Source organism: Mauremys reevesii, linkage group 11, assembly GCF_016161935.1.
Source record: "Mauremys reevesii isolate NIE-2019 linkage group 11, ASM1616193v1, whole genome shotgun sequence".
In the NCBI taxonomy this organism is placed as follows: domain Eukaryota; kingdom Metazoa; phylum Chordata; order Testudines; family Geoemydidae; genus Mauremys; species Mauremys reevesii.
Genome location: NC_052633.1, coordinates 4,344,395 through 4,362,251, shown reverse-complemented (window position 1 = coordinate 4,362,251; position 17,857 = coordinate 4,344,395). Strand labels below are relative to the sequence as shown.

At 47.3% G+C, this 17,857-nt stretch overlaps 1 protein-coding gene across 10 annotated transcripts in view; it reads right to left on the bottom strand.

The window, feature by feature from the left end:
* MLPH (melanophilin) overlaps nucleotides 1-11,571 on the bottom strand; it is an 84,809-nt gene extending 73,238 nt beyond the window's left edge. For 2 of the 10 annotated variants that reach the window (XM_039495083.1, XM_039495087.1), the window contains exons 1-2: nucleotides 11,321-11,571; nucleotides 3,852-3,894 (exon numbers count right to left, since the gene is read on the bottom strand). In XM_039495083.1, coding sequence (XP_039351017.1) covers nucleotides 3,852-3,894; nucleotides 11,321-11,440 — 163 coding nt within the window. In that variant the 5' untranslated portion in view covers nucleotides 11,441-11,571. Of the gene's footprint in view, nucleotides 1-336; nucleotides 449-795; nucleotides 979-3,851; nucleotides 3,895-11,131; nucleotides 11,209-11,320 lie in introns of those variants that run through there. The other 8 variants (XM_039495093.1, XM_039495084.1, XM_039495086.1 and 5 more) reach the window with 8 other exon arrangements.
* Nucleotides 11,572-17,857: the final 6,286 nt, after the last annotated feature.

Below are 17,857 nucleotides of genomic sequence, written 5' to 3'. Positions count from 1 at the left end.
TGCTTTTAGCTGTATTCCACCACCACCCATACACACACCCTTGAACCCCTGCTTAGTATACATGCATTTTGCACTACAGCTGGGTGAAGTTTTTCAGAACACAAGTGGCAAATTCAGGTCAAATTCGGGGAACAGTTTTGGCTAAAAATAAAAATAAATAAATAAACTGGAAAAAAATTCAAGAAGTTGCAAGAATTCAGTTTGGCCAGTTCCAAATGGAATGTTTCAACTTTTCATTTTGAAACAGTGAATTTAGCGGAAAAAACCACAACAAAAAACCCCCACAAAACAAAACAAAAACACCACACTTGTGGGTGTGTAACTGGGGCCACTCACCTCTCGAGTGCACTCCCTTTGGGGTGGATTCAAACCTGCTCTCTCTTAGCTGTGTCCCCTGTCAGCTGTTGCCCTCATCAGGTGGATCTTCAGTGGCTCAGCCCTCCGGCCAAGTCACACCCAGTCAATGTGCATGAACTCCCTGTGCCCTTGCTAATGTCTGCAACCCTGTCTCTGGGCTCAGTTCTCAGCCCTTTCTGGGCTAGCTTTAAGTCTGTCCCTGCCCGGGTACAGAGCAGTGACCCCAGGGCTTTTTTTGCCTTTAAATTCTAGCCCTGTGCTTGGGCTTCAAAATTAAATTTGTCCCCTTCTTGGGGCTTTGGCCACTTTTCCAGTGGGGGGGGCTGCCCCCCCACTCTAGGTTCCAACCCACAAATAGCAGCCACGTGCTGCTCTCTTTAATAGCTGCTGCTATTCCCTGAGCCATTTCCCACAGGGCCCCTTGTTTTTCACCCTTACCGCAGGGTTCTCTGGTCCCTGCTTGAGCAGGGTCTCTCCTAAGCCTCTTTACCTGTGGAATTTCACAGCCTTCCAGTCCGGCTTCCCCCTTCTGGTCCCAGCCAGCATCTGACCTGCTCAGTCCCTGCAGGGTCTTTTAATAGAGCCGGCTGGATTCTGATTGGCTGCTTCCCTGCAGCCTTTCTAGGCAGGCCTGGAGGACTCACCTTCACTGCTCCTTTTCTGGAGCGGGGTGTAGTAGGACCACAGGCCCTCCAGCAGGGGGCCTCAAAGGCCCTGGTACACCCTGCCACAGGGTCAAACAAAACATTTTGTTCAACCACAAACAATTTCCCCCCCAGTTTTTCCCCCCAGGTGAGAAAAACCAAAATAATTCACTTTTGGTTCAAACTGAACAATTTAAAAAAAAAAAAAGATGTTTTGGTTTGGCCCCAGAACTGAAAAATCAATTATTTGCTCAACTCTATCGTGCACATTTTCCCAGACTTGACTTTCTGAAAATCAAGTCCCCAATGTTAATTCAAAAATCAGCTGTCACTCAATGTATCCATCAAGTCTTCTCGATATTATGGGCCAGATCTTCAGCTGGTGTGAATCAGTGCAATTCCAGGGATTTAGACAGAGCTATGCTGATTTATACCAGCTGTGAACCTGGGGCTGAAAGTCTGTGTTTCCTCACCAGGCAATCAGAGTGCAAGACTCCCTAACAGCCTGTGCACTCCGAATCGTGGCAAATCCCCGCAAGTGGCCAGGGAGAAGCAAGAGGTCCCTGGTGCTGCTGAAATTGAGATCTGAGTTTTGCAGTTCATGCCCTTCTCTGAGCTGAAAGAAGGCAAGAAAAACTAATACAAATGATCCAATTGACTGCAGGGAGGAGAGATTACACTGTATCCAAACACGGCAGACAGAAAGCCCTCCCTGCCAACCCCGAGGAAGCCTCCACTCATGTCAAAGGCAAGTTCACTGGCTGTTGTTCGCTCTTTGGAACGATCACAGAGTCATAAGATGCCTCAGGTCTATAATCCCATTTTCCCCCTTCACCCGTTTGTAGTTTTCTACAGAGCGTCTATCGTTTGCATTTTGCACCCCTTCAGAACATTGCAACGACATCCAGTACACAGCACGCTGGGAGAAAACAAGTTCAAACAGCTTTAACTTCAAATTGGATCTACACCAGGCATCCTAGTTTTACGTATTACTACTGCAACTTTTATTTAATGGTCCAATCTCATTTTGGATAGTGTTTAAGGCAAACCTTATGACAGTTATAACTTTATGCTAAGGAAAAAGGGCTCTCCTTAGTCTTTGAGCAATTGCTGGAGCAAACATCGTCACGACATTAATGAGGGTTAGAAATTGATGGATGCTGGGAATTAGAAAAGGAAGCTTGGGGAACTGACAATCCGCTAACACTTGCAGCGTAGGCTGTAATTTGTAAAGGTGTGTTTTCCGGATTTGACAGCAGTGTGTATGATTGACAGTGAACATTCAGACGGATAATGGGTATACTAGACACAGTCTATATTGGAAACTAGTGAGATTATTCTTAGTCTTCCTCCTCCTCCTTTAAATCCCAATCTTTATAAAATCCTGTTACTCTCTTTAAGGGGCTACACTGTGGCTTTACCGCTAGCTTGGAAGGAAAAGTTGTGCATTGTTGCACGGCTCCAGACAGGGACCTGCACCCAAACTGTGGCTCAGTCATGGTTCTCCCTTGCTTCATGGGAGAAGTAAACCATGCACGACAGCCCAATACCTGGTGCAGCTTCCTTCCCTCTCCATGTAGGCATGGCTGTGCTGGCTGGCGCATCGGGGATGAGGTGGAAGGACTCAAAGCTCTGCCGGCTGCTGTCTCCCGCCCATACTACAACATGCAATGAGGGCAGAGGCGTATTATCGCCTAGGCCAACAAGCACTAGGCCTAGGGCGGCAAATTTGCAGGGGCGGCAAATTTGCTCGCGACCCCTACCCAACTCCACCCCTTCCCCAAATCCTCGGCCTGCCTCCTCCCCCAGGCGTGCCGTGTTTCCCTCCTTCCACCTCCCTCCCAGGCTTGCCACGCGAAAGCGCTGGGAGGGAGGGAGAAGCGAGTAATGGTGCGGAGCAGAGGTGAGCTGCGGCCGGCGGGCGCGGGGAGCAACCCGGGGGGGTGCCCCAAGAACTGCTCCCCACCCCAGCTCACCTCTGCTCCACTGCTGCCATCCCCGGAGCACACAGCAACTCCCCATCTCTCCCCTCCCTCCCAGGCTTGCCACGGGGAGCGGAGGTGAGCTGGCACGGGGGGGGGCAATTTTTTGAGGGCCTAGGGGTGGCAAATTTGTTAATCTGCCACTGAATGAGGGTAGACCAATGTACAGCCCCCGTACTTCTATGGGTGGGCTCTCGGTGATTTTCTAATCTGCTTGATATCAAAACAACTGACTGATGCCAAAATACAAGGCAGCCGGTTTTAGGAATCCTTATATGACAATAATGCTAAAATCACAGGAGCATTGCTGCTGATTGATGCAGTGATGCCATGCCAGGTATTTATTATTCACATACCATTTTTTAAACTGTTATGAGCAAGATTCAGACGTTCTTACTCTGCTTTTGGTGTGTCTTTAACTAGGACCAGATTCTATTCACACGAAGTTCCACTGACTTCAACAGGAGTCAGATGCTATTCAATGGGAGGACAATCTGACCTTCAGGAATACAGTTAAAATGTTTTTCGGTTTGAGAATCAAGGAGAATCACTACTCATGTTGAGTAGTGGCTTACTCCAGAGGTAGCAGTCCCACTGCAATCAGTGGGAGCAACCCTGGAGTAAAGGTGTGAGAAAGGGCCAGATTCTACTATCCTATGTCAGGGAGACAGGACTTTTGCCTTGAGAAACCTAGCTTGACCATGCCTAAGGGGAGTTAAATTTTGATCTGTTATAAACAGCGTAAATCTGATGTACTGTCTTGGGAAATTACATTAGTAAAGAGGTACACTTGCTTTTATTATTTGGTACTGTTTGAATGGGTTAAATCAAATGCATGAAAATATACAGAAACAAGACGCTATTGTACCTGCCTCTGTGCAGATCTTTAATACCTCGCGAAGCCAGCGGCACTGTAAACCAATAAAAATTAATGGTAACATGCAAAGTAAACAGAAGCTAAACAAACACAAGTTAATTCCTTTCCTATCTGACAGGAGTTTAAGCATACAGCATGCACAGGTGTGTAATGACTTAAATACTCCTATTACAGCAAAGCAGTAATGGATAGGAACATAAAGCACTGAATGGCTTGGCTTAAATTGGCCAGTGGGAACAATGCATGAATGCCAACCACATTCCAGGAGACACGGCTGAGAATCAACAGGCAAATTCATCACTGATTTTAACTATATTGACTTAGCGGAGTTACATCCGGGATGAATTTAGTCCAACAAGTTTGGGGCATGAAATGCTGTTGTGTGGGGTCTGGAGTAAAAGCATTTCATAGAATCACAGAAGTCAGAGATGGGACCTAGTAGTAAGTTACCCAGGCCTTTTCCCTACTGCCGGCGCAGGAGTGCTTCCTACCGCTCATTCCCAACGCTTTACAAATCGATTGCACCAGAAATCCAAGCAGCCATTGGGCCAAGGAGTTATTTGGCCTTTGGAGACTATTCCATAGCCTCATATATCTCATTGGCGGAAGCTTTTCCCAGATATTCAGCCATAATGTCTTAGTTTCACCCCATCAATCCTACTTCTACTCAAATGGTCTATGGTACAACCCCAGTGGCTCTCTGATACCATAAACTGGAAACTCCGTGGCAGCTTAATTCAACTCACTTGCATTTAAATGAGCCATGACAATAAATAATATGTTAATTTTTGTAGTCCCAGTGTTATTCTTTTGCTATCAATTCCATTTGTGCTGGGCCCACATTTTCAGGATTTCAACTACTGCAGGTTTTTCTAATGATAACTGCACTGTAGAAATTGTCATGGGGGAAAGCTAGGTGTTTCAGGAGCTAAGGAGGAAGCCCTTGGGATTTTTAATACCTTAGAATCATAGAAGATTAGGGTTGGAAGAGACTGCGGGAAGTTCTAGTTCAACTCCCTGCTCAAAGCAGGACCAACCCCAACTAAATCATCCCAGCCAGGGCTTTGTCAAGCCTGACCTTAAAAACCTCTAATGATGGAGATTCCACCACCTCCCTAGGTAACCCATTCCAGTGCTTCACCACCCTCCTAGTGAAATAGTGTTTCCTAATATCCAACCTAAACCTCCCCCACTGCAACTTGAGACCATTACTCCTTATTTTGTCATCTGCCACCACTTAGAACAGCCGAGCTCCATCCTCTTTGGATCCCCCCTTAGGTAGTTGAAGGCTGCTATCAAATCCCCCCTCACTCTTCTCTTCTGCAGACTAAATAAGCCCAGTTCCTTCAGCCTCTCCTTGTAAGTCATATTCCCCAGCCAACTAATCATTATCGTTACCCTCTGCTGGACTCTCTCCAATTTGTCCACATCTGTGCTGTAGTGTGGGGCCCAAAACTGGACACAATACTACAGATGTGGCCTCACCAGTGCCAAATAGAGGGGAATAATCGTTTCCCTCCATTTGCTGGTAATGCTCCTACTAGTGCAGCCTAATATGCTGTTAGTCTTCTTGGCAATAAGGGCACACTGTTGACTCATATCCAGCTTCTCATCCACTAATCCCCAGGTCCTTTTCTGCAGAACTGCTGCTTGGCCAGTCAGTCCCCAGCCTGTAGCGGTGCATGGGATTCTTCCATCCTAAGTGCAGGACTCTGTACCTGTCCTTGTTGAACCTCATCAGATTTCTTTTAGCTCAATCCTCCATTTGTCTAGGTCATTCTGGACCCTATTCCTACCCTCCAGCATATCTACCTCTCTCCTCAGCTTAGTGTCATCCGCGAACTTGATGATGGGATGGATTGCACCCTCAGCCACATCATTAATGAAGATGTTGAACAAAACCGGCCCCAGGACTGACCCATGGAGCAATCCTCTTGATACTGGCTGCCAACTAGACACCGAGCCGTTGATCACTAACTGTTGAGCCCGACAATCTAGCCAGCTCTCTAACCATTTTATAGTCCATTCATCCATCCCATACTTTTTTAACTTGCTGGCAAGAATACTGTGGGAGACCGTATCAAAAGCTTTGCTAAAGTCAAGGTATATCATGTCCACCACTTTCCCCATATCCATAGAGTCAGTTATCTCATCATAGAAGGCAATCAGGTTGGTCAGGCATGACTTGCCCTTGGTGAATCCATGTTGACTGTTCCTGATCACCTTCTTCTCCTCCAAGTGCTTGAAAATGGATTCCTCGAGGACCTGCTCCATGATTTTTCCAAGGACTGAGGTGAGGCTGACTGGTCTGTAGTTCCCCGTATTCCCCTTCTTCCCTTTCTTAAAGATGGGCACTATATTTGCCTTTTCTCAATTGTTCGGGACCTCCCTCAATCGCCACAAGTTTTCAGAGATAACGGCCAATGGCTGAGCAATCACATCAGCCATCTCCCTCAGCACCTTTGGATGCATTAGATCCAGCCCCATGGACTTGTGTACGTCCAGCTTTTCTAAATAGTCCTGAACCTGTTCTTTCACCCCTGAGGGCTGCTCACCTCCTCCCCATACTGTGCTGTCCAGTGCAGCAGTCTGGGAGCTGACCTTGTCTGTGAAGACCGAGGCAAAAAAAGCATTGAGCTTATCTCCCCATCCTCTGTCACTAGGTTGCCTCCCTCATTCAGTAAGGGTCCCACACTTTCTCTGACCTTCTTGTTGTTGCTAACATACCTCTAGAAACCCTTCTTGTTACCCTTCACATCCCTTGCTAGCTGCAACTCCAAGTGTGCGTTGGCCTTCCTGATTACACCCCTGCATGCTCGAGCAATATTTTATATTCCTCTCTGGTCATCTGTCCAAGTTTCCACTTCTTGTAAGCTTCCTTTTTGTGTCTAAGCTCACTGAAGATTTCTCTGTTAAGCCTAGCTGGTCGCCTGCCATATTTGTTATTCTTTCTGCACATTGGGATGGTTTGTTCCTGCGCCCTCAATAAGGCTTCTTTAAAATACAGCCAGCTCTCCTGGACTCCTTTCCCGCTATTAGCCTCCCAGGGGATCCAGCCCATCAGTTCCCTGAGGGAGTCAAAGTCTGCTTTTCTGAATCCAGGGTCTGTATTCTGCTGCTCTCCCTTCTTCCTTTTGTCGTTATCCTGAACTCGACCGTCTCATGGTCCCACAATAGGATTGCTCAAGTGCTTAGAAGTTCAGCTCATGCTTAAGTGCTCTGCAGAATCAGAGCATGTGGGACACACTGAATTGAAAACGTACCCTCTCGGCTGAATGGTAGATTGTAGGGCAAATCCTTAGCTGGTGCAAATAGTTAACAGAGCTAGGATTTACACTAGCCTCAGATCTGCCCCGAAGAGGCATGTGACATAACATTAAGCGAACCTGCTTGAACATGTGAATTTACTTTCAAGCACAGACAGTACGGGGATGCGCATGTGGTGTCAACCTTCCCTTCTCAGAGGCAGTGAGCCTCCGAGCCCAGGTCAACACACTCAGGCTCATGCCGAGGCACTAAAAATAGATGTTGCAGCTCGGACTGGAGCTCAGGGGTCTCTGAAGCCTGGGGAGGGAAGTGGCCTTCAGAGCCCCAAGCACAACTTCAAAGTGCTGTCTATACAGGTAGTTTTAGTGCAGTAGCACCAGCCCTGTGAGCCTGAGTCTGCTGACCCAGCTGGGACTCCCAGTGCTGCGGGCTGTGTAAACATACCCTCTGTGCTCTAATTCCTCATCTGTAAAGTAGGAACAACATTTTCCTACCTCACAGGGGTGTCGTGAGGGAGAATATATTAAAGACGGCAAGGCACTCAGATGCTACAATAACGGGGAGCCATACGCATATCTTGACTAGACAGAGGTTTGCCTGAGTTGAGGCCAATAGTGACTGTATTTACTGAAAAGCTATTTACAGCTAGAGAAGAAAATCTTCAGCTATAGAAAACCGTAGCCCTGATCAAAGGGGTACAAATGAATTAAGGTTCTTTTTAAAAAGAAAACTTTTCCATTCATCCTGATTTTTAATGTATCGGTTTTTAAATCATTTCCATGAAAACAGTTTGTGTTTACAATCAATTGGTTCCCTGCAGCACTGGCAACCCAAGCCCCACAACAAAAGGAAACTGCTAGGAAACCGACAACCAGGGCTGGGATATGTGAAATTGTGAAGCAGCTTTCCCCCTCTTGTTTCAGTTGAGAGAAATGAAACAAGTAAATTCCAATATTTTAAAGTAGTGGACAGTGAATTTGATTTAATAAAAAATCACTCCCTTTAATAATCGAGGTCCTGATTCGAGAAAGCATTTCTCTCCAGGACAGCACATAAGCATGTGCTTAAAGTTAAGCATGTGCTTAAATTCTATCCTGAATTTACATCCTAAAGTATTATTAGCAGCACAGGTGCAATTAATTTTTTTTTAACCTGACAATGTCCCTTTAAAGAAATGAGCATTGGATTTTAGACGCATGAGATATTTTGGCTAGAAATTCTCATGGTTAGTGCACCTCTCAAATGTATTTCAGGAGGCATCACTTATGTTAGGCCCCAACTTCCTTCTGTTTCACACAATTTTGGTGTCCTCTTGCTCAAATTACTGAAAATTATTTGTATCAGAAATAAAGACCTATGAAGCTGAGCCTGCAGAAAGAGTTGGCTACACTAAAGGGAGGAATCCCCCAGACTTGTTCAACGTCCCACATGGCAATTTTTTTACATCCTTCATTTTTGTCTTTGACACATATTCCATCCCACATTTGGGCTTTGGAAGATGCAGCCATATAGCTTCATTTCTAACCTCTGACTATGTTAAGGAAAATCAATACACAGGTGATATGATAAATACTTCAACTCATCAGCTGTCTGTTTGCCATTCACATGCTAGCCTTTGATCTAACGTACAGTAACTAATTAAGTTATGTACTCAAGTCTTCTGGAATACGTGCATTAAGATTAGACTCGCACAACGATAAGATAATAGGTGCCCGATTCTCAGAAGTGCTGCGCTCCCATTAACTTCAATGTGGGAAGTCAGCAATTCTGGAAAGGAAACCTCTTCGGAGAGTGCCCAACAGTTTCCGGAAGAAGCAGGTGCAATCAAGGAAAGCCTAATATCATTGACTTAAAGTTGATTTGAGTGAAACAAGAGAAGAAACGAATTATTGGACCTAATCATTAAATTAAAAAAAAAAGGAAAGAAAAGTAAGCAGCATTACTGGAAAACTGCAATGTTTTGAATCATTAAAACTCCAGAATATCATAGTTTTGTTATATGGTAATAGCTGAACATATACTGTAGTGTGTCTGTTAGCATTTACATGATAAAATCAGCTATACTGGGTTTAAAACTCAAACACGTGGGCTTGTTCATACATGAAAATTGACCCAGAATAAGGTCAGGTGTACATTTAAAGTGAAATAGCTATTCTGGAATAATTCCGTATTTGGACATTTTATTCCAGAATCTGGTGGTTTGAAATCTGAGCAGTAATTGTACGTTTTTGGCTCAGCACAGCTTTAAAATAGGAAGGCCCGAAAACCCCACAATTGTTTTGTTTTCATCAGCCTTGCCAAGGAGCGGGGCCTTTTATAATTTTGGGAGAATCATGTAAAGAGTTGTTTTGAAAAGTATATAAGGAACAAGGTTCACAGAACATAATTTCTAGGTAATAGTTCTTCTTAACCGTACATGTATTTATAAAATTATAAACGGTGGTGGTAGGGGGGAATAACTGATGGGGTGATAGAAAGTGAAGGAGGAAGACATGGCACAGGCAAAGTGGCTTCAGACCGTCATTGTTCTTTTAAAGACTTTTGAGGTAGAATAATTGCTCTCTGGAAATCACAGGACTCTGGCACGGTGTCAAGTAGACGTCAACAACACGCACTCAGAACTATTTTTAATAATATCTACTCTCTCACACACCCTCCTCCCCCACATCCACACCCTCCCCTTTAGGAATGTGTTAATATTTGCAAAGCATTAGCACTCTGCGGCGTGTTGTATTTAAGAGCCACAGGATCAATAAAAATATCCGTGCTTGGAAGCACCATCCTTGTTCCCTAGCTGGATGGTTGGGAATGGTTCTCCATTTAAAGACTCAGGAGCAAAAGACGGATAGAAGGTAAAGGAAGGTCCCAGTCTGGCATGGTGCGAGGTGCCTTCTATGTGCCTTCAGTTGCCAATGAAGACAGCAGGATTTGCAGGCACCCCGCACCTGCCACGATCCATTAAGTGGCATCCCGTGCTCATTGTACCTGTAAATTCAACAATTTTTGATCTCCAAAAATGAAACTAACCTCCCCTCTAGACAAGGGCCAGGAGTAGGTTTCATTTGAAATGATAAAACCTAAGATACTGAGAGTCTTCAAGCAAAGTTTTACTCCCCACTACCACAGTGGTTTTATAGGAGTCAGGCCTGCATGGGGCAGATTAGATAGTCACTCTGTTAACAATAATGGGAGTTGCCCCATTTATTCTGCTTACATGATGCTAAAAAATGAACCTGTTGGGGCATGATCCCCTACCCCATGTACACCTCGTGGCTCTATTAAAGTCAACAGGAGCATGCAGGCAAAAGTAGGCAGGATTATATCTTGAATGGCTTCTAGATATATTCTAGATTCTAGGAATGGTGTATAAGGTTCCATGAAGATCTATTCATAATTAATACTGCATTGCAAATGAAATTACCACACACACACACAAAGTATGATGCTTACATTTTCAGGGATTGCACTAGATTTTCCCACACAGCTTTGGGATAGGCCGGCCAGCACGCGGACAATTCCTCAATTTCTAGGTAAGCCCGGCCGTGTCGCAAACCCATGGGAGCATGGAGATGCAGAGTCAGAGGAAGCTGCCCTGCTCCCCACAGCAGGCTCCTCTGAAAGTTCAGCTAAAGCAGGGCGCCGCCAGCCATGCGTATGACACACAGTGCATGTGAAATGTAATTCACACACTTTACATTGGCATTTTGCCGCCTCAGGCTGGGTATCCGCCATCACATTGAAGAGCGACCTAATTTCCGAGGCCGGCTCGAAGGGCGTTCAATGTCAGGGGAGCATACCCCAGTTTCCAGTGGTCTTTCCTGCTGATTAAACTAGCGTGGGACTTTGAGGGCTGTGCTTCTGGACACAGTTGAGCCTGTCTGCCTTACAGGTTAATCCAGAATGTCGCTCTCCTTCTTTCTGGAAGTCAACCTGCTTTGAGCACCACCCCTCCCAGAATAAAAGGGGTAGTTCTCTCCCCTCCTCTGTCCAGTCACCAGGCTTACCTTGGCTGCTGTCAACATCCTTCACTTGCCACAGCAACTGCAGCAGCGGGGCAGCGCTGGGGATTGTACAAGGCGGGGAAACTCTCAGTTTAAGAACTGATTAGCCACAGGCGCCCTCCCCCCTTTCCGACCAGAGCCCCAGCTGAAACCCCTCCGAGCTGATCCGGAGAAGGCGCAGTGGCACGTTACCTTGCGGAGGGCTGCAGCCGATGGTGCTTTGGTCTCCCAGTCCGGCTCAGTGGCGACCCAGTCCCCGGGGGTGGAGTTAAAATACGCTTTTGTCACATGCTCCCGGTGCTGGGTTCCCATCCTCTGCCCTGGGGCTGGGCAGCACCAACCACCGAATCGGGGCGCAGCGATCACATGGGCCGATTAGTGCCTCAGTGGCCACTTCCTCCCAGCAAAGCAGCTGCAGCCGCCGCTGCAGAGACGCGCTGAGCTGGGGGGGCCACAAGACTCTCCCACCCTCCCACCCCGTAAGTCAGATTCCCAGGAGAGCTGCTCTTCGGAGATTGCAGTGAAGGGCAAGGGGAATAGACAGGAAATAGGGGGCCAAATGCAACCCTGGCGTAAGTCCGTGAAAGCCGGTGGAGTTACACCAGAGAGGAATTTGGCCTAGGCACGTCACACGCTATCCTGTTGCCAGACCTGGCATGCCTTTACAGACAATCACATTAAAAGACCCCAAGGAAAAGGGAAATATTTGCCAATTTTTAACGAGCTGAGAACAGACCCGGGGTTTTCAGGCTTGGAAATCTTGTGACTTGAAAGCAGGTGATTGCATAAGCGAACAAAAATATAAAGGAACGTACCAAAAAAAACCCAACATACCAAAACAAACAAACAAACAAAAAAAACCCACCACCAACAAAAACCAAAGCAAAAACCCAGCATCACTCACACACAGAAAATTCAAGTTCTTCAGGCTTTGGAGGAAAAAAAAATCAAGTTAAAGTGACTGTGTCTAGTGGTATCTGCATCATGTTGGGGCTTATTGCGAGAGAAATAAGCCTGAGTTAGTTCTGTCTCCAAAAAATGATCCATTTTTGAAAAGGAAATTTGTTCCAAGCTTGGGAAACATTGAATAGAGTTGAGTCCGCAGCATGTGATATTTTGCCTACTGATGCATGATAATTAGTGGAGACTTTCAGATGCTGAAATCAATATGGGATTAGATTGTGGTGATATGGGGGGTGACCCTCTATAGTCCCATTTGCTTATTGATTTTATTTTTGTGGCATGAGTTCATCATAAATCATCATTAAAACTGGGGCCATGGTGATGCAAGTAGGTTATCACACGCAGGTTTTTGTTTCTTGAGGCTGGGTTGAAATCCAGTGGTGATCAGACCAGGGAGTTGACTTTGGTGGTCTCAGCTAGGGATGCCCAGGACCGCTTCAGCACACAACTGGCAGTGACCATCACAGATCATACTGGTTCTATGGAGCAAGATGGGTAAGGAAGTTTGCACGTTGCCTGCCACCAGCCAGTACAGCAAGCCTTTTGTTCTCCCAAGCATAGATCCTTTCCTTCTAGCATAGGGCATAACGCCATTAGATTTAGGAAAATATAAAAGACGCCTGTAGATGACGATACACATGATCAATGGCTTTTCAAGAAAAGGGAATTGTGCCTTGGAGCAAATTCCACACCCAAGAATCTGAGAGGCAACGTAGTCTGGTGGAGCAAGCACAATTCGGAGTCAGGCAATCCCAAATTCCAGTCAGGTGACGTGTGTGGCCACAGGCAAGTCAGTTAGTCTCACTGCCTCAGTTTCCCCAAAGGAGTGGTCTGGTTGTAGGGGTATGCCTACCCAGAGCTGACTGCAGGACTGGGGGCTAGGTAGACAAGGCTTTCCATTTTACAGTGCAGGAACGGAGGCACAGAGAACTCAAGTGACTTGCCCAAGGTCACACAGGAAGTTAGTGGCAGAGCAAGGGAGCTCCATCCCAGTGACTTAATCACCAGGTTAAGCCCTCGCCTTGATAGTAAACAAAAATCTGTGTGCTGAAAAGGATTGTCAAGGTTCCTCCCCCACTCTGAACTTTAGGGTACAGATGTGGGGACCTGCATGGACACTTCAGGTTTAAAACAAATAAAAGGAAGTTCTTCTTCACGCAGCGCACAGTCAACTTGTGGAACTCCTTACCTGAGGAGGAGGTGAAGGAGAAACTATAACAAACAATAAAAAAAGGGGACTGATAAATTCATGGGTGGTAAAGTCCATAAATGCTATTAGCCAGGATGGGTAAGAATAGGTGTCCCTAGCCTCTGTTGAGAGGAGAGATGAGATGGGATGAGAGAGAGAGAGATCATTGATCATTGCCTGTTAGGGTCCACTCCCTCACTGGGCATGGCCACTGTCACTGTCGGTGAGATGGGCCATGGGGACCTTTGGTCTGACCTTCTGACACGGCCTTATTATTCTTATGTTCTAAGCTTAATTACTAGCTTAGATCTGGTAACACTGTGACCATCCAGAAATTTCAGTGTCTGGATCACTTTCTGTCCCCCCAAAACCTTCCCCTCCCTGGGCAGCCTTGAGAGGCTTTTTCACCAAGTTCCTGGTGAACACCGATCCAATCCCTTGGATCTTAACACAAGGAGAATTTAACCATCCCCCCTCCCTTCCCCAACCAATTCCTGGTGAGTCCAGATCCAATCCCCTTGGATCTTAACGCAAGGGGGAAAAATCAATCAGGTTCTTAAAAAGAAAGCTTTTAATTAAAGAAAGAAAGGTAAAAATTATCTCTGTAAAATCAGGATGGACAATACTTTACAGGGTAATCAGATTTATATAGCCCAGAGGAACCCCTCTAGCCTTAGGTTCAAAGTTACAGCAAACAGAGGTAAAATCCTCTCAGCAAAAAGGAACATTTACAAGTTGAGAAAACAAAAATAAGACTAACACGCCTTGCCTGGCTGGTACTTACAAGTTTGAAACAGGAGAGACTGATTCAGAAAGATTTGGAGAGCCTGGATTGATGTCTGGTCCCTCTTAGTCCCAAGAGTGAACAACCCCCAAACAAAGAGCACAAATAAAAGACTTCCCTCCACCAAGATCTGAAAGTATCTTGTCCCCTTATTGGTCCTCTGGTCAGGCGTCAGCCACGGTTTACTGAGTTTCTTAACCCTTTACAGGTAAAAGAGACATTAACCCTTAACTATCTGTTTATGACAAGGATGAACAAACCTTTGCTTTCCAGCAGCATGGTGAGGGGAGACAGATATCTTGCCCCTGTTCACACGACCGTTCCTTTCTAAGGATGGGGCTAATGGGGAAGACTTGGGTCTCATCCAAAGCCCATTGCATTAACAGCAATCTTTCTATTGACTTCACTAGGCTTGGATCATTGGATGTATATATCTTTTGGAGTTTCATGTATTACACTATCAACTTAACCTGATCTCCTCCCTGCCCAAAGGGACAGTGGATGGACTGGACTGAATGGAACTCAGAGTGAATTGCCTTGCCTTGCATTTTCTTGCTTGGAAAGGTTCTATTTAATGGCCCTCTGCAAACAAAATGCCCCAGGGGTGTAATGAATTCAGTGGGATTGTGGACATGGAAGATCTGCAGGGAAGCTTCAAACTAAGCGCTATTAGCTAGGTGAAGTTTGCATCACCTGCCCGTTAGCGTCTGAAAGGTGGAGGGAGCGTTACAAGCATTGTGCATGTTAATGCTCCTTTCCTTTCCACATCTGATGAAGTGGGCTGTAGCCCACGAAAGCTTATGCCCAAATAAATTTGTTAGTCTCTAAGGTGCCACAAGGACTCTTCATTCTTTTTGCTCCTTTCCTAGTAGCCCTGCACTCCAGGTAGCCACTGGAGGGACTGGGAATCGGCCTGTATGAAAAGACCTGCGAACTCTGACAAAGTCCAGATCTGAGCTCAGGCCCGTCTCAGTGGGGGCATGTCACCAGCTCACACTCAGGGGGCTCCAACGGTAGGTGGCCGGCACACAGCCAGATTTGGCTGCCAGTATTGAAGCTGAGTAGTAGCTGGTAACACCTCAGTGTAATCCTGGAAAGCGACACACAGTACAAACACAGGCACCTGGCCTGTCATTTACCACGCAGGCCTCCCATCAGCTTCTCACAGGGGAGACACACAGCTCTTCAGCGAGGGCTAGATTTAGGGTGACTAGATGTCCCGTTTTTATAGGCACAGTCCCGGTTTTGGGGACTTTTTCTTATCTAGGTGCCTATTCCCTCCCCCAGCCCCTGGCCTGGTTTTTCACAGTTGCTGTCTGGTCACCCTAGCTAGATAGTGACTGAGTGAGCGGACCTCGCCCAGCGGTCACAGCGCTCACCTGCTTACCTCCTTGCTCTGAGGGCAGGGGAAGGCAGCTCTCTTCCCCCTATGCACCAGGCCAGCAAGAAAGGGGGCTGAAGCCAGGGCTCCTCCTGCTCCCTGCCCCCTGGCTCAAAGAGGAGAGCAGCGACCCAGGCATCCAGCCCATCGGGCTCAGCTCTGCCTCTCTTACAGTGAAAGGTCCTTTACTCCACTGGCAATGCTACAGAAACCAGGGCGAGGGAAGGGCCCGCTTAGCGGGGGAGCTGAATCAGGCCCTCCGTGTGCTGGTCCCCTTCAGCTCCTGCTCTGGCTAACGATTCACTTTATGAGGCTGCCATTGGACACTGGTTAAAGGCTTGTGCTCAGTTCTCAAGGCTCAGTTCTCAAGGACTGGGAATCGGCCTGTATGAAAACGGCCTTGAACCCCTGAGGCTGCCACCGTGGTTTCTCGTGTGATTAAACTAGATCGGGGCCCAGGGGCTGTCTGCGCTGGTGATGGCGGCTCACCTAGGAGACTCACACTTTCGGGGGCTGGCTCCGGGTGGGCAGTGCCTTTGGGTGCCACCTGAGTGATCTCGCTGCCTTGGATGCTGGGGCAGGGGTCGGACGAGGGGGAGCTGCTTGCCACCCGCAGAGCGAGTGTGAGGCAAGGAAAGGGCCTTTTCCATTTCAGCCCCTCTCCACCCCAAAGAGCAATAGGCGTGTAGCTACTCGGAGAGGTAGAGGAAGGATGGTTCAGTGGTTAGGGTGCTAGGCAGGTACTTAGAAGACCTGCGTGTAATCCCCTTCGCTGGGCCAGGCATCCTGTTCCCCCCGCCTAGAGCACAGGCGGTTAGTGGGGGTGTTCTGAGGATAACTGCATTAAAGGTTGTGCTCTGATATTGTGGTGATAGGGCCATGTAAGTACCTTAGGAACATGCAACGTCTTAGCTTCCCGGTCCCCCCAAACGCCACAGAGGAGACTGCCCCTGACTGTATCAGAGACCTGCCTTAAAAGAGTGGGTTGATGCTATTTGTTCGGTATAGGTTCTTATGCGAGGCTCCAATCTGTAGTATCCGAGCATCTTCCAGTCATGCTTAAGCAACATCTCCAACATCTGCCATGTGTTTGTTCTCTCATCCTCTCTCCGGCAGGTGAATCAAGCCGTTCTATAAGCAGCAGAATATGTTGTAGCGCCTAGGAGACCGAGTCATGGACCAGGCCTGCATTGTGCTAGGCGCTGTACAAATCCAGAACAAGAGGACGGTCCCTGCCCTAAAGCATAAGAGATAACAGATGGAGACAGGCAGAGGAGAACAATGAGACAATATTGCTGATCGGCAGGGGTCACACCGCCCCAGCCGCCTAACCCCTGTCAAAGGATTTATAGGCACTACAGGAAAGGGGAGTATTGAGGGAAGGAGCTTTGTTGCAGCTGTTTACGGGGGTCTCAGCCCCGCAAAGGAGAGAGGATGAAGGTGCCTGTTTGAAGATTTAACAAGTGGGGGATGGAGGCTGGCACCATGGCCCCATCGGAGGAGGAGTCAGCCCCTTGCTACTGAATGACAGAAAAAGGGTAGGGTGGGGCGAAGGGCCTTGAAAGTGATGAAAGGCAGCTTCTGTCTGATGCGATACAGAAGGAGGAGCCAGTGGAGGGATACAAAGACAGTGGCATGGGCCAAGTGAAGGTCTAGGAGAATGAACTTTGCAGCAGCAGCCTGACTGGACAGGAGAGGGCAGGACCAGGCACTTGTCAAGCCCGGAGCAAAGTGATGTTGCAGTAACTGAGCCGGGCGGTGAGAGCTCCGGCGAGAGAGCGTTGGCTGGGTGGGTGGGTCAGAAAGGCCGTGTCTTACAGCTCTCACTCAGACAGAACCAGCAAGATTTAGATATAGCCTAGATGCAAGGACCTAGAGAGGAGCAAATTGAAGATTTTGCCCAGGTTACTAGCATGAGTGGGGTGAGATCTGGCTTGTGTCCCACAGGCTGGATTCCTCCTTAAGGGATATTAGAATTGGAATTAAAAGTTTATCGCATCTTTAAAAAGCAGCACTTGGGACTATTTTAGGTCTTCGTAGGGGAATTGGCCAAGAAATGTTACTAGTAGCATATGCCAAAAGCTCCCTCACTTACACCGAAGCAATGCTTGGATTTAGGGGCAGATTTTGCCCTTTATTCCCAAAGGCAGCCTTGAGACCACTGCCGCCATGACTCAGGGACAGATCCTGCCCCCCCCCCCAGCTCTTCTGCTCCAGCAGCACAAAGCAGCTTTCAAGCCATCTTAGAGACCCTTTGGCGGAGCCCCACAGCCACGCACAGGGCAGGGGGCATGGCTCGGAAAAGAGGCTTACACCCAGGCTGCTAGCATCCTTTGGGCAGCGTTGCCTTCACACACTCCCTCCTGAGACCAGAACCAAGGATCTAGCCCTTTAGAATCTGAAGTGGTTACA